The following is a 13,418-nucleotide window of genomic DNA, read 5'->3' as shown; positions in this document are numbered from 1 at the left end:
AGGTAGGACAGTGTTACTTCACATTTCAATTAAATTTGTTTGCATTTGTGTGGCAATGGCATGCTGATATTTCCCACTTCAATGCCCACTTACTGTTCCCCCTGGCAATTCATTTTGCAGATGTTGGGGACCTCACATATACTCCTGGTGTGATCAATGCAGCAAGCTACAGGTCATTAATCTATGCTCATTTTCTGTACAGTTGATTTGCTATGTTTGTACTTGTTTCAATGAATACATATTTGATAGACATGACATACTCCAAACTTCCTTTTTTTCCCAAGGGTGTTTATTGAAGTGCTAAAATATTGAGGGGCAAGCACAATGGGATGGGGTGATGATGGAGGAAAGTCCAGGGTATTGTTCTAGTCTGTTTGTAGCACAGGTGCATTGTCCAAGGGGACATAGGAAGGGGAGCAATGGCAGTTCAAGGTGGACAGGGTGGAACACAAGGGTGACAATCAGGATAGTCCCATTTTCTGGTGGTGGTCTTGGCAGTAGTCTCTGGCTCCTGTCTGGATCGCAGGGAGTGTTTGCGGGGTGGTTCACCTTCTGCAGGGGGAGGGGTGCTGGTGGCCTGTGAGTCCTGTGGCAGGGCCTCCTGGCCACTAACGGCAGTGGAGTGGAAGGCTGTTCAGATGTCTGGGTAGTGGCAGGGGCCTGCTGGTGTGAGACTGCCTCCCTCATAATATTGGCCATGTCTGCCAGTGCTCATGCTATGGAGATCAGAGTGTTGTTAATGGCCTGCCAGTCCTCCCTGATCCCCTGGTACTGGTCCTCCTGCAGCCTCCTATTCTGCTGAACATTGTCCAAGATCTCGCCCATTGTGTCTTGGGAATGTTGGTAGGCTCCCAGGATCTCTGCAAGTGCCTCCTGGAGAGCCAGTTTCCTGGGCCTGTCCTCCCCCTGGTGCACAGAAGTCCTCCCAGTTTCCCTGTTGGCCTGTGCCTCTGTCCCCTGAACCGTGTACCCACTGCTACTGACCCCAGGTCTCTGATTGACTTGGGTATGAGGGGTGCCCTGGGGTCCCTGTAGAGGTGGACACTGCAGATTGACGTGTCCTGGGGACAGAGGTGTGTGTATGCTGGGTGGGTGCTGTGGTGGTTTTTCCTGATGGGGGAGGCTCTGTGGTGGTGTGTGACTGGGCCTGGGTTACCGGCTGTCTAGAGGTCCCTGATGGGCCAGGTAGGTCATCTAGATCCTGCAGGCCAGAATTGCTGTCATCACTGTGGGCCTCTTCAGTTGGGGGACTGGATAGTGCTGGCACCTCCTCTTCGCTGACATTGGCTGGGGTATCTGTGGGGATGTAAATGATGTGTTATGGTTTCTGTGTCTGACATATTGTGCATCCGTGGCTTGCCCTCTGTGGTTGGATTTGCCCTGGCAGTTTTCACTTGTGTACGTTGGTGTATGGTGGGATAGTTAGTACTCTATAGTGTGCATGCTTTAGTGATGAGTGTCCATGCAGGGCTGTGAGTGGTGTCCATGCATTGGTAGAGCATGCAGGGCTAGGCATTGGGATGAGTGGGATGTGATGGTGGGGTGTGTGGGAAGTGATGGAGGGATGGGAGTGAGGGTGGTAGTAGTATTAGAGAGTTGACTTGCCACAGTCCAGTCCTCCTCCTACTCCGGCCAGGCCCTGAAGATGAAGGATTGCCAAGACTGGCTCCTCCCATGCTGTTAGTTGTGATGGAGGAGGTAGGTGTCCACTGCCAGGCTTCTGTACAGCGAGCTGGTGTCTTGCTGCAATGGAACGTACCTTCCACCGTAGGTCGTTCCACCTGTTCCTTATGTCATCCCTAGTTCTTGGGTGCTGTCCCACGGCGTTGACCCTGTCCACGATTCTCCATCATAGCTCCATCTTCCTAGCTATCGATATCTGCTGCACCTGTGCTCCAAATAACAGTGGCTGTACCCTGATAATTTCCCCCACCATGACCCTTAGCGCCTCCTCTGTTAAACGGGGGTGTCTTTGAGTGCCATGGGTGTTGTGTGATGTGTGTTGGTGAGGGTGTGTTGGGTGTGTGATGTGGGGTGAGTGAGTGGTGTATAGGAGTAGCTTTTGCTTAACAATGTTGGCTTCTATGCCATGCATATTACTCCTCTTGCTCCACTTTTATTTTCGCATAAGGTTCTGTTTAATGTTTTAATTAAGCCAGCGATATTTAAAAAGTTGCATATATCCCCCCTTGCACAAACGTTTTGAAAATCTTGAAATTTTCCATGAATCGTTTTGGCAGAAGCATTTTCTTTTTTACACACCTATCCTAAAGAAATTACTGAAAGTTACATCAGTGGAGCTTTTTGCTTGAAAGTGTCTGTTAATATCTTGTGAGACTTGTATATTTACGTAATCTGTTCACTCCTTAAAGAAAAAAAAATCACACAAGAGATTGAAAACCACTTTTTGTTCTCAAAGCATAATTCTGTGAAATTTCCAGAGAATTTGACGAGATTTCACAAAAAGAAAGAGGCAATTCTGCACACAGCTATATGTGATCAGTTCAAGTAAATGTATCTCTTGGGTCAAATTGATGTTGATGACTTTTTGTGGCTTGGTGTTTCAGATTATATTTTTCATTTTAAACATCAATTTAGGTCTTTTTTCTGGCTCATCGGAAAGACCTAGGGCAATCTAGGAAACATCTAAAAATGCCAGTCTGGTTACATCTTTCTCTAAAATTTGAACCAAGAGCTGAACAGTATTTCCTGGAAATTCATAATGTGACCATAAGTATTAATGCGGTAATAGTTTTGAAAACCAACAAGATTAAAGAGGCATGCACGTCCAGATTTATGTACTGCAATTCAACATTAGGCTCCCATCCACGTTTTGTTTTACAATCAGTCTTCTGGATTATGAACCAGAGACACTAAACCTGTTGGTCAAACATTATTTCTTTGTGAATACAAATCTGCCATTTTATTTTTAAGCTACTTAAAAGCACTGCACTTTTTCATGTAGTCATTTTTATTTTCCAGTGATAAAAGTGAAAAAAGTAAGTTGAACAGACTACAATTACCTATCTGGAAAGTTTAATGAAAATGTTATCTTAGACAGATGCTGCCTTGTAATTTATTACATACGCTTTTAATGAGTTTATGAATTTGTTGATTATTGACTGATGTTTTATTATTAATTGTATATTTAATATTTCATTGTTACTGATATTTTATTCCATTGTTTACATTGCATTATTGCATCTATGTAGTAGCTATTTGTTCTCATTGCTAAATAAATTTTACTACTTTACTACTGTTACCCAGAATGAGAGAAACGCCAGGATTGGCCTGAGCAGGCTGAAATGCCGCTCAGTGAGGGATTGGGAGACTGCGAATGGTCTCCACCCTGCTGTGCAACACAGCCAGGTGGAGAGTTCTAAGTGCGCATGTCAGTTTGGCAGGCCTCAGACTGGCGGCCAAACTGACATGCATACTTAGAAGTGCACATACTACTCCTCCCTGTGACGACACAGAGGATGCTGGCTCCGCCCTGACCTGAGAAAGCGGGAAAAAAGTGATAATAAATACTTTTATTATCGTTTTATTTTTCTGCTTTCAGCAGAGGAGCAACGCTCCTCCGACATTGCGGAGTGGCCACCCCTGATCCTCCCTTTGTATTGCGAGACCTGCTAGAAATAAATCCTAGTCAGTAGTTTTACAAAAAACATCTTCTCCAAGCCATGAGATTTAAACCAATCTTTAAATGGGTTTCAATATCATTTGTCTTTCAGTTAATCTGTATATGTAACTAGTGGAAGAAATTGGGCTCTTTGCAGATGCACCCCAACTTTTGCCCCCATTTAGACGACTGATGCTGTCATTTTTTATCTGAAAGTGCACTGAGGCCTGCTAATCAGACGTTAGTGCCAGTGCTCTTTCCCTTAAATTGTACTGTGAATTTGTAGACCTAATTGGCAAGGACTTTAACACCCCTCTAAGGCCCTAGTAAATGGTACCAGTAGTACCCAGGTCAGGGATGGTAAAGGGGTCACCAGGACTGTAGCACTGATTGTGCCACCCTGCGTGACCTGAGTAAAAGCAAAGCCTGCAGAGCGGTCATGTCAGCCTGCATGAGCAGCTTGTCTGCTCGAGTTCGACTCTGCCATACACCAAGTACTGGCAGAGTCCCCACACTGCCTCTTGCACAGGGCAGCCACCCCTAAGGCAGGCCTCCTATAGTCCAAAAGGCAGTGGCACTCTGAGTGAGGACATATATGTGCAAGCATATATGACCCTCTGATAGCATTTTAAACCTAATGCTACCGCAGGTGACCAGTGGTCCATAGGATAAAATAGGCTTACATCCAGGCAAACTCCAGCTGTCCGGCTCATGGTGGCCCGACCGATTTCCCCCGTATTTGGTGTCAAATACTGTGCTTTTGAACCCTGAGCATGATTCTCATGCCAAAGGTTACCTAGCATGTATTCTGGTGGTGTCCTTAGAGGATGCCCACCAAGTTGCCAGCTTCTCTTGCTTTTGCAGGCTCCCCTGAACCATTTTCAGCCAAGACAAGAGTCTGTCCTCCTGCAGGTTGTGATAGCACTGCCCCCAGGATGAAGACAAAGGACCTGGGCAGGGAGGAAGTCACACCTCCGCCTTCCCATGATGCCTAGTGTTTACAGTAATCAAGGCAGTGAGCCTCGAATGCTTTCTCCACCCTTGATATGTAATCTTTTGTCCCCCATTCGAGGACAATCCCTTCCCAACCTGTCCAGGCTGACAGGCAGGAAAATTAGTTATGCAGGAGGCATACACCTCTGAGAGGCTAGCCACACCTTTTGGGTGGGCTAGGAGATCTACACAGCCAAGGAAAGGTTCTGCCATCTTGGCAAACCCTGAATTAGTGGGTTCCGGGTAGAAAAATGACATACTCCTACAGGAAGGATTCACCTCAGGGGCAGACTAGCCACAGGGACCAGTAGCCCATTGGCCACTGTCCCTCCACCCCTTAATGACCCCTAAACTAAAATCTATGGGGCTCCTCTGGCACCAGAACCTCAGTTCTGACTTTGAATCCGGGAAGAGGCACAGAGAAGATGCTGTCACCGACAACAGGACTTTGGACTCTGCTGCAGCGCAAGGAGAGGAAAGTTAAGTGCCCTGGAGACCATGGGCCAGATTTATGAAAAAAGGCTTCTGTGAATCGGAAGTAGCAATTTTTAAGAAATCGCTTTTTCTGATTCGCACAATGCAATGTATCATATTTGCGATTCGGTAATAGCGATTTCTTAAAAATCGCAAATGCTATTACCGAATCGCAAATTGCGATACAGCCCCCATTCGCATCTATGGGCCTGTCGGCCCATATTTGCGAATATTTTGCATGTCCCAAAATGCGAATTCCTAACTAGAAATCGCAATTATGGGAAATGCAAAGTCCAGGGTGCTGGGGGCCTAAGGCCCCCCTCTGCTGCACCCCAAAACATTTTTTAACAACATGTAAGGTGCAAACATGCCAAAAGGGCATGTGTGCTTTACATGTAAATTTAAAAAATGCATTTTAAATGCATTTTTAAAATGTGCACATGGTTACCACCAAGTTCAACTTGGTGGTAATAGCAATTCCTTAATGCCCAATTCACATTAAGGAATTGCTTCATACATGTGCTTTAGAAATCGCAAATAAGGACTCCTTATTTGCGATTTCTTATTTAGAGAGTCACAATTTGCGACTCTCTAAACAGGGTCGCAATTTTAAGGAATCGCTATTTTAGCGATTCCTTAAAATTGCATTCAGAATGCCTTTGATACATTCTGAAAGGGCTTTTTGCATTCACAAACGGGCAGTCCCACCGTTTGCGAATGCAAAAAGCTTTGATACATCTGGCCCCATATGCTGAAACTGTGTGTTCGACATGTGCCCGTGGCGATAGCTCTCTGCCTCCAGCAAGAGTGACTCCAGTGGACACCAGAAACTGAAGCATTCTTCCCTGACTGTTGGAACCAGTCGCCTGCAGAAGAATCATTGTACTGTGTCAGTAAAAAATGCAACCCGCCGGGCGTTTCTTGAGTGAGCCCAAAGAAATTGGTGGCCTGCACCCCAGGAGTTGTATTGAGGCTCACACCAGGATTTGAGCAGCTACACCAGTCTTTGCAACCTTCAGCCAATAAAGTACCCGTGGATTACTTTTGCCACTGCCAAGGCTTTTTAGTCACCAGCCTGGTAAGCAACCCCACCCCGCACATTGCCAATTCCAAAGCAACTCCCAGCAATAGTGACCGACATCGTCAATGACCCCACTGCTGAGATCCTGACGAAGACGAATTCTACTAAGTGGTGAAGCATCTTTGGCGAGTCCCTCCCATGATTGACAGCTGCAAGGCCACTTCTGTGCCCGGAGCCGCCAGACATGGTGGTGGCGTGCCAGCTGTGGAATCTAGGTCCTGGAACTCCAGAGGCCTCTACTCTCAGAGGGTAAAGTGTGGTTTTGCAGAGTGCTGTGTCTTTGAATGACAGAACTTGCGGTTCCCAGTATCTTTAAAGGACGGTAAGGCTAGCTCTGCACCCGGATTCTCTGAGCATGGTAAAAAGGTACTGTCTATAGAAACATGGTCTAGGGACCCCACAGACCTTAACTCCAGGTGGTTTCCACAGAACTCACCCCACAAGTGCCCAGTTGCACACTGTGCTTTCCCCTATTGACTTCTCTTGTATTCAGTTGACAACTAAAAGTGTATCTATTTTTAAACTCTTTAAAAATCTAGAACTCCTGTTGTATCTAAGATAGAAAGTTCATTTTGGTGTCTAAATTGAGATAAAAACTTGCTTTATTTCTCTAAATTGGTGTTGCATTTCGTTTGAGTCGTGTCAATTACTTATCGTCCATGTGGTGTTGTGAAATGGTTTATACAGGTTCCTGTACGTAGCCTGACTGCTCTTTGCCACTCTGCCAGGACTGAACTAAGGTTTACTGGTGTGAACCCGAGGTCCACTTCTCGGGTTCATATTACATGGTAAGACCACCCCCTCCCCCCCAGTCATGTTGCATAATACCTCCATCTTTGTTACAACTAGTTATTCCATCTGATAAGTCATCAGTGCGGTTAAGAATAGTAAACCTAGATTCACCTATGTATAATTAATTTAGCGATTGAGTGTAATTTATTATCTGGATTCTGGATTTTTGTGAGTTGATGTAACAAACTTGATAAAGTTGAGTAACACTTTTTATGGGGCAGTGTGTGGGTAAGCATTTGTGTGTTTGAGAGAAAGGTTTTAGAGGGTGGGTTAATGAGCATATTGATGGGTGAGATTGTGTCTGTGGATTGATGTGGGAATGCCCTTTCGAGAGAGTGTGGGGCAGAGGGCAAATAAACGTGTGAGTGGATGACGGTGTGTATAGATGAATGAGTGCAAGGGCAGATGGTGAGCAATTGAGTGAACGGGTGAGTTAACAACACTTCAGAGAAGACATCCTACCCCAGAACAGTGCTAATTATTTTGAAAGCTATGCACATGAGGCTTAGCGTCGGTGGTGCTGGCTAAAGAGAACCCACATTGGCGAGGTTTTTAACAATGATTGCACCGGCTTGCATAAAATTGGTAATAACATTGTGTATAGCTATATGAAACAATCAGTTACAAAACAATAAGGTTTGTTTTTGGATAAATATATTTGCTTAATAATGGGGTGAGAGAAAGCAAGGTTAGTAGATGAGTAGATCGAGTGATTATTGAGTTGATGGATGAACAGATGGGTCGGTGATAGGATTCTTTAAGTACACAGAATATTGAGTAAAAGGATGGAATTGTAACTACAGACAATTGGAAGAAGGGATCTGAAAAGGTAGCCATGCAAGTAACTGTTTAGGCAGTGGTTAAAACTCTGACCAGGAAGCTGCTTTTTTTAAAGTGTCCGCTGGCCCTTGCCTCTTGACTTCTCTTGTGAAAAGTTTATTACCGCAGGGTAAAAGTGCCATTTTATTATTACTGGTGACTAGTGAGGTCATGTCTCATAAATAGATTTAGGAAATGTACCTATTTATATATGTTTTCTTCTTTTCAGGAATCAACGAATACTCAGTCTGAATTTCAGAATGAGAACATGGTACTTTCAGCGCTGAATTTATTTTTTGCCGGGACAGAAACAGTCAGTACTACACTGAGATATGGATTTTTGATTCTATTGAAGTACCCAGAAACAGGAAGTGAGCAATGTTACTAAGCATAAATTTCATTTGTGGATTGTGGGCACTATTTATTTGATTTAAGTTGACATATACAAAATGTATCATGATTTTAGAGCATGATTTTCCAACACTATTTTATTGTAGTTCATCTTTCCAGAGCACGGACTGAAAAGAATAAATACATAACAGAATCGTAATTCAAAAAATTCGAAACCCAGCTCTATTAATTATGACTTTGAGCCTTGAATATACATTTCACAAAATAATACTGTGCCGTTTCTGAACTTCTGGACATTACCTAGTTTGAATCTGTAGCACTTTTCAGATTTCATAACACGGTTTATGTTTATGAGCAGTGGCATGAGATTGGGGGAGTAAGCTGACTTCAGACCTTTTGTAGTAAGTGAGCGAGCTACCGTCCCAAAAAATATAATTTTTTTCAGTGAGGCCCAAGGCATCCCTTTCTAGCTGCCAAGTAATACTACATATTTATTGTACCACAATGCTTTCATGAATGAATGAACTCACACCCCTGCCATGCACAGTTTTCTCACCTGTCATTTTACTGAAAAAGTTCCGGTGATGATATTATTTCATAGAAGATGTCATTAGTGTTGTAATTTGTGGGGTAATTAGCAATGCATGGTTACCTTAGGGCACAAGTTACAGTTTCTTGAGATAACTCGAACTGCTGACTCTGTGATTTTGTCTGTGTAAATTCTGAACCTAACTATAATGTCCCAGTAAACTTTGTGTTTTTTTTGTGAATTTTTAAGGTTTTTAAAAATTATATTTCCTAACTATAATGTCCCTGTAGTAGTTTTTTTGTTAATGCAGCGGGCGGTTCTCCACAGGGCCTGGCCTATGGCCAGGCAAACCCCCTGCATGCAGCCAACCCCATGCCGAGCGGTTGGCCGCAGGGCCTGGCCTGCGACAAGGCCCTGCCAATACCCCCCTGCATGCAGCCAACCCCCCACCTACACGGACCCCACACTGCACACGTCCTTCGCCTGTGCCCCTGGGAGGTTGGCAGCAGGGTCTTGCCTGCGGGCAGACCCCCAAATGCAGCCAACCCCAAGCAGTGCCCGGCCTTTGTCTGTGCGTGACAGAGAGGTTGGCCCTGCAGTCAACCCTGCATGCCGCCCATACCTATGCATGGCTTTTTTCAAGCTCGTCTGGGGGTTGACTTCAGGGTCCTGCACACACCCCTCCCTGCATGCAGCCAATACCACTTCATGCATGGCCTTCAGCCATGAACAGTGGGGTTTTGCAAGCAGAGCCTGGCCTGAGGCTTGGCTCTGCAGCTGACCTGTGAGGGGGGCATGCAGCCACCCTCCATGGTCTGTATTTTGGCCACATGGACCCCACTTTTCAGGGCCCGGCCTTATTGTAATTAGGGAGAGGGACATGCAGCCCCCCCTCTTCAGGCCCATGTCTGGCCCCAGGGACCCCATCTCTTGGGGCCTGGTCATAATTTAAGGGGGAGAGGGGCACACAGCCCTCCTCCCAGGGACACCATCCGCCGGGGGCCAGCCAGTAAATAGTGGGTGGCCTGAAACCCAACCAGGGCACCCAATACATATTTAAAAGGGGAAGGGGGCACGCATCTTCTCTCCCCAGACCAGTATTGGCTATGAGGACCCCACCATCTGGGTCCATATAATAAATGGTGGGTACCCTGGAGCTCACCCAGTACACCCACTACATAATCAAAAGTGATAGGAGGGCATACAGCCCCCCTCCCTGAGCCAATATTGGACCCTGGGACCCCATCCCTGGAGCCTGGACAGTAACAGGTGGGTGCCCTGGAGCCCAGACAGGGCACCCATTTACTTTTTGATGGATGCCATGGGGGGGAGCCCCAGTGCCTCCCCAGTCCCAGCCTGCTTCCCGCCTCCAGCGGGAGCCAGCATTGCTCCGGCTTGCAGGGAGCAGCTGAACATGCGGCTCCCTGTGGGCCAGAGCAACTTTTTTCATCTATTTCCCTGCCCGCTTCACAGTGGGCGGAGAAATAGGGGAAAGTTGGTTCCCAGCAGGCGGGAGAATTTTACATTCTCCCACTCCCTGGGACTGGAGTTGGCGTTTGCTCTTGCTTGGTGGGAGCTCAAGATCAAACATGTTATATCCCAGGGTTAGGGACCATGAGGGCCCTGCGCCCTTTCCTGGCATGGCCCGGGCCTTGGGATATGGGGTCTCTGGGGCCGAACGCAGCCCAGTAAGGGGGCCGCAAAGCCGCCCCTCCACATTTGTTTGACTGGCCCAGGTAGATTGGGTCCCCAGGGCCAAAATCGGCCATAAGGCCCCCCTCCAGTATTCCTATTCGCCTGTGCCCTTGGGGTTGGGTTCCTCGTGGACGTAATCGGTCCATGAGGGTGGTCCCCCTCCTTGTATTCTTTTTTGGACCCCACCACCAGGCCTAATGGGTCAGGGTATTCCTGACCTGCCCCCTTCTATTTTTTTCACCTTTTTTGTTGGGACTCGGACAAGTCTCGGTCCCAAGATGGATGCCACCACTTCCTAGTTGAAATGGTGGCAGCCAATCATATCTCATTTAGAGCTTTCTGGGATCCGCGGACCCTTGGCATCCCTAAATATACATACATTTTTTTCTTTAATAACTCAAAAACGACTGAAATGTTTATACTGAATTACAAAAGCACTCTTTCTGGACCAACATCTAGTTGTCTGCCAAATCTAGTGAGGTTCCGTTCAGCGTTTTGGGCTGTAGCCATGTTCAATACATGATGGGAAATTGTGTGGGGGAAACGTATTAGGGCTGCATGGACCCTCAACTCTGGTCCTAAGAACCAGCAGCTCCCTGGGCCTACATAATTACAAAATTAGACTACTAACCCCCCGGGACAACATAAATAAATATGTGGGAGGGGACACATGGACCTGCACCCCCTCTGTGCAGTAGGGACCACCACCTCCCCTGGGCTGCATTTTAAAAACTGCGCGGGAGGGGTTGCATGGACCACCCCCCCCTTACGGGTCCGAGGGACCACCACCTCCACGGAGCTAGATTAAAAACAAATATTCTGGGATGCACGTGGACCATCACACTCCTGAGGACTTGGAGCTTATCTAAAAATATTTTAGGGGGGCGCCACAAGGATCCTCCTGGGCCCCGGGGACCACCACCTCCCAGGGATCAAATACTTTTTTTTTATTACAAAAGGAACGGGGGACCACGAGGGCCCCCTCCGTAGGCCGATTTTGGCCCTGGTGACCCCATCCCCACTAGGCCATGCCACATGTAGTGTAAAGTTATGGGGACCATGGGGGGGGCAGCTCATGGCCCCCGCGGTCCCACTGGCTTCCATTTTTTCCAGGAGCTGGGATTGCTCCTTCACGCAGGGAGCTGCTACAAACAGCAGCTCCCTGCGTGCGGGAGCAGTGTCTCATCTCTTTACCTGCCCGCATGAGAGCAGACAGGGAAAGAGATGAAAACTCTGCTTTCTGCAAGAGGGACCAGTTTGCTTTTCCTTATATGCATAAATGTATGTATATGTGTATATGTATATACATACAGGGGTCAGCGAGAGGTCTGCTGTATTATTGCCCTGTACAAGTACAACCTTTCTGCATTTTAATCACAGAATAGCAAGCAGTTAAAGGCTTTTTAGGAAGGTAGTAAAGGAACAAGAGTTCAGGACTCAACAGTCAGCAAGAGACACAATGGTGTATTGTTCTGCCCAGTGCTTCTCTAATGATGTTAAAGGAAGTACCTTAATGACACACAATCATGGAATACTACACGGCACAATTAAAGGATTCAGACCTAGAATGGTAATCCAGCTTGTAGCTACACTGCACATTGGTGTGCTTCCCCTCAGACTGAGTTGTCCAAGAATTTGTGATCCCTCACCTCTAATGTTGCACAAGACATTGACTAGTCACAGGAGCAATATTCCTCAAATCACCCCCCAAGGCACATATGTGCCCAGACGTTCTGGTACCATTCATCTTGGGATGAATATTCATTCTAAGTCCTAAGTGCACCCTGCAGACCTGTGTCTGTGTGATTCAGTGTTTCATTCTCACATAGTTCACAAGCTCTGTGGTTGCCTCCTTTATGTAGCTGCAGGCCAGAGTGGTGAGTGTGGGAGCAGGACACATGCAGCAGTCATGCTCCTGCACTTATACTCTTGAGCTCCCAGGGTCGCATCTGCAACATTGTTAGAATTGAGCAACTTATCGTTCTCAGCATGGCCATTACTCCAGCAGTTCTTGTTTTCTGAGTTTGCGGCCTCCCTAAGCCTAATGCAGATGGGACACTGGTATGGCAGGTGCTGCCTCTGTACCAACAAGGGGTCCCACCGATGTTTTGATGGAGGATTAGGACTCCAATGTCAGCAGCACCAGTCCATAAGTCACGTTGGGCTGCTGTTCTCCCTCAGTGCTTGATATCTGCAGACATATTTTTGCAGTTCACAACCAGAACCTTTCGGGGAAACTGGGGATCCATTCCCACATACTGGTCATTCCATGCTCCATGCCCTTGGAGCCATTCTCTGGCTTGTTACCCACTCCTGGAACAAACTGGGCTTCTTGTCCTCGACAGCCTCTCCCCCTGCAGGGGTAGACATACTTGTTCCCTCTCTCAACAGACAGAGTGGTGTATAAGCTCAAGGCACACCCTCTGCTCCGTCAGCAGAAAGAGCAGACATCAGGTGATGCTCCTTCATCTCTGGGAGAATAGCTTCCATGCAGACACCAGTCCTGGTGACAAAACTGTCCTCAAGTGCTTTTTCAAAGCACTGCCTTCCTTGGTGCGAAGAACTTTGAACTGCTTTCTTTGTCTTGAAGAACTTGGAACTGAAACAGTGTGGGGTGGTTTGTATCCCACTTGTATACTACAGATTGGATGTGGATCTACTGTCTAAGGTTTCAGAATGAAACTGGAAATTTCATTTTGTTGCTCTTCCTTACACTCCGCCTTTGTGCTTGAAGATGGCTCTGACAGCAAGTAGCACTTATACTGTCCTTAAGCAGAGGTATCCTAAACAAGGGCACAGAGAACGTCGGGCACAAAGAAGGTCAGGCCAAATTTAAAAAAAAAAAGTCTAGATACTAGTTTCTTGAGCAGTTGAGCACACAGGTCAGGTGTAGGCAACTGTTTGCCATGAAGTGGGCATCCCTGTTCCAACAATTTGCATTCACATTTATTCAGAATTTTAGTTCATTGCATTCCCTTTGACTCTTTTGAATGGGGTCTCCTCTTTGCAACCAAACATCGTTTTCACCATGAATCGCATCCAGAAAATGAGTGACAAAATGC

At 46.6% G+C, this 13,418-nt stretch overlaps 1 protein-coding gene across 2 annotated transcripts in view; it reads left to right on the top strand.

Moving 5' to 3' along the window:
• The window catches only part of LOC138259674 (cytochrome P450 2C15-like), a 376,589-nt gene that overhangs the window by 229,850 nt on the left and 133,321 nt on the right, over positions 1 to 13,418 (top strand). For both annotated transcript variants that reach the window (XM_069207547.1, XM_069207546.1), the window contains one exon: positions 8,011 to 8,152. In XM_069207547.1, the coding sequence (XP_069063648.1) occupies positions 8,011 to 8,152 (142 nt within the window). The remainder of the gene's footprint in view (positions 1 to 8,010; positions 8,153 to 13,418) is intronic.

The sequence above is a fragment of the Pleurodeles waltl genome, chromosome 9 (assembly GCF_031143425.1).
Source record: "Pleurodeles waltl isolate 20211129_DDA chromosome 9, aPleWal1.hap1.20221129, whole genome shotgun sequence".
In the NCBI taxonomy this organism is placed as follows: Eukaryota; Metazoa; Chordata; class Amphibia; order Caudata; family Salamandridae; genus Pleurodeles; species Pleurodeles waltl.
This window is presented reverse-complemented; position numbering and strand designations above follow the sequence as displayed.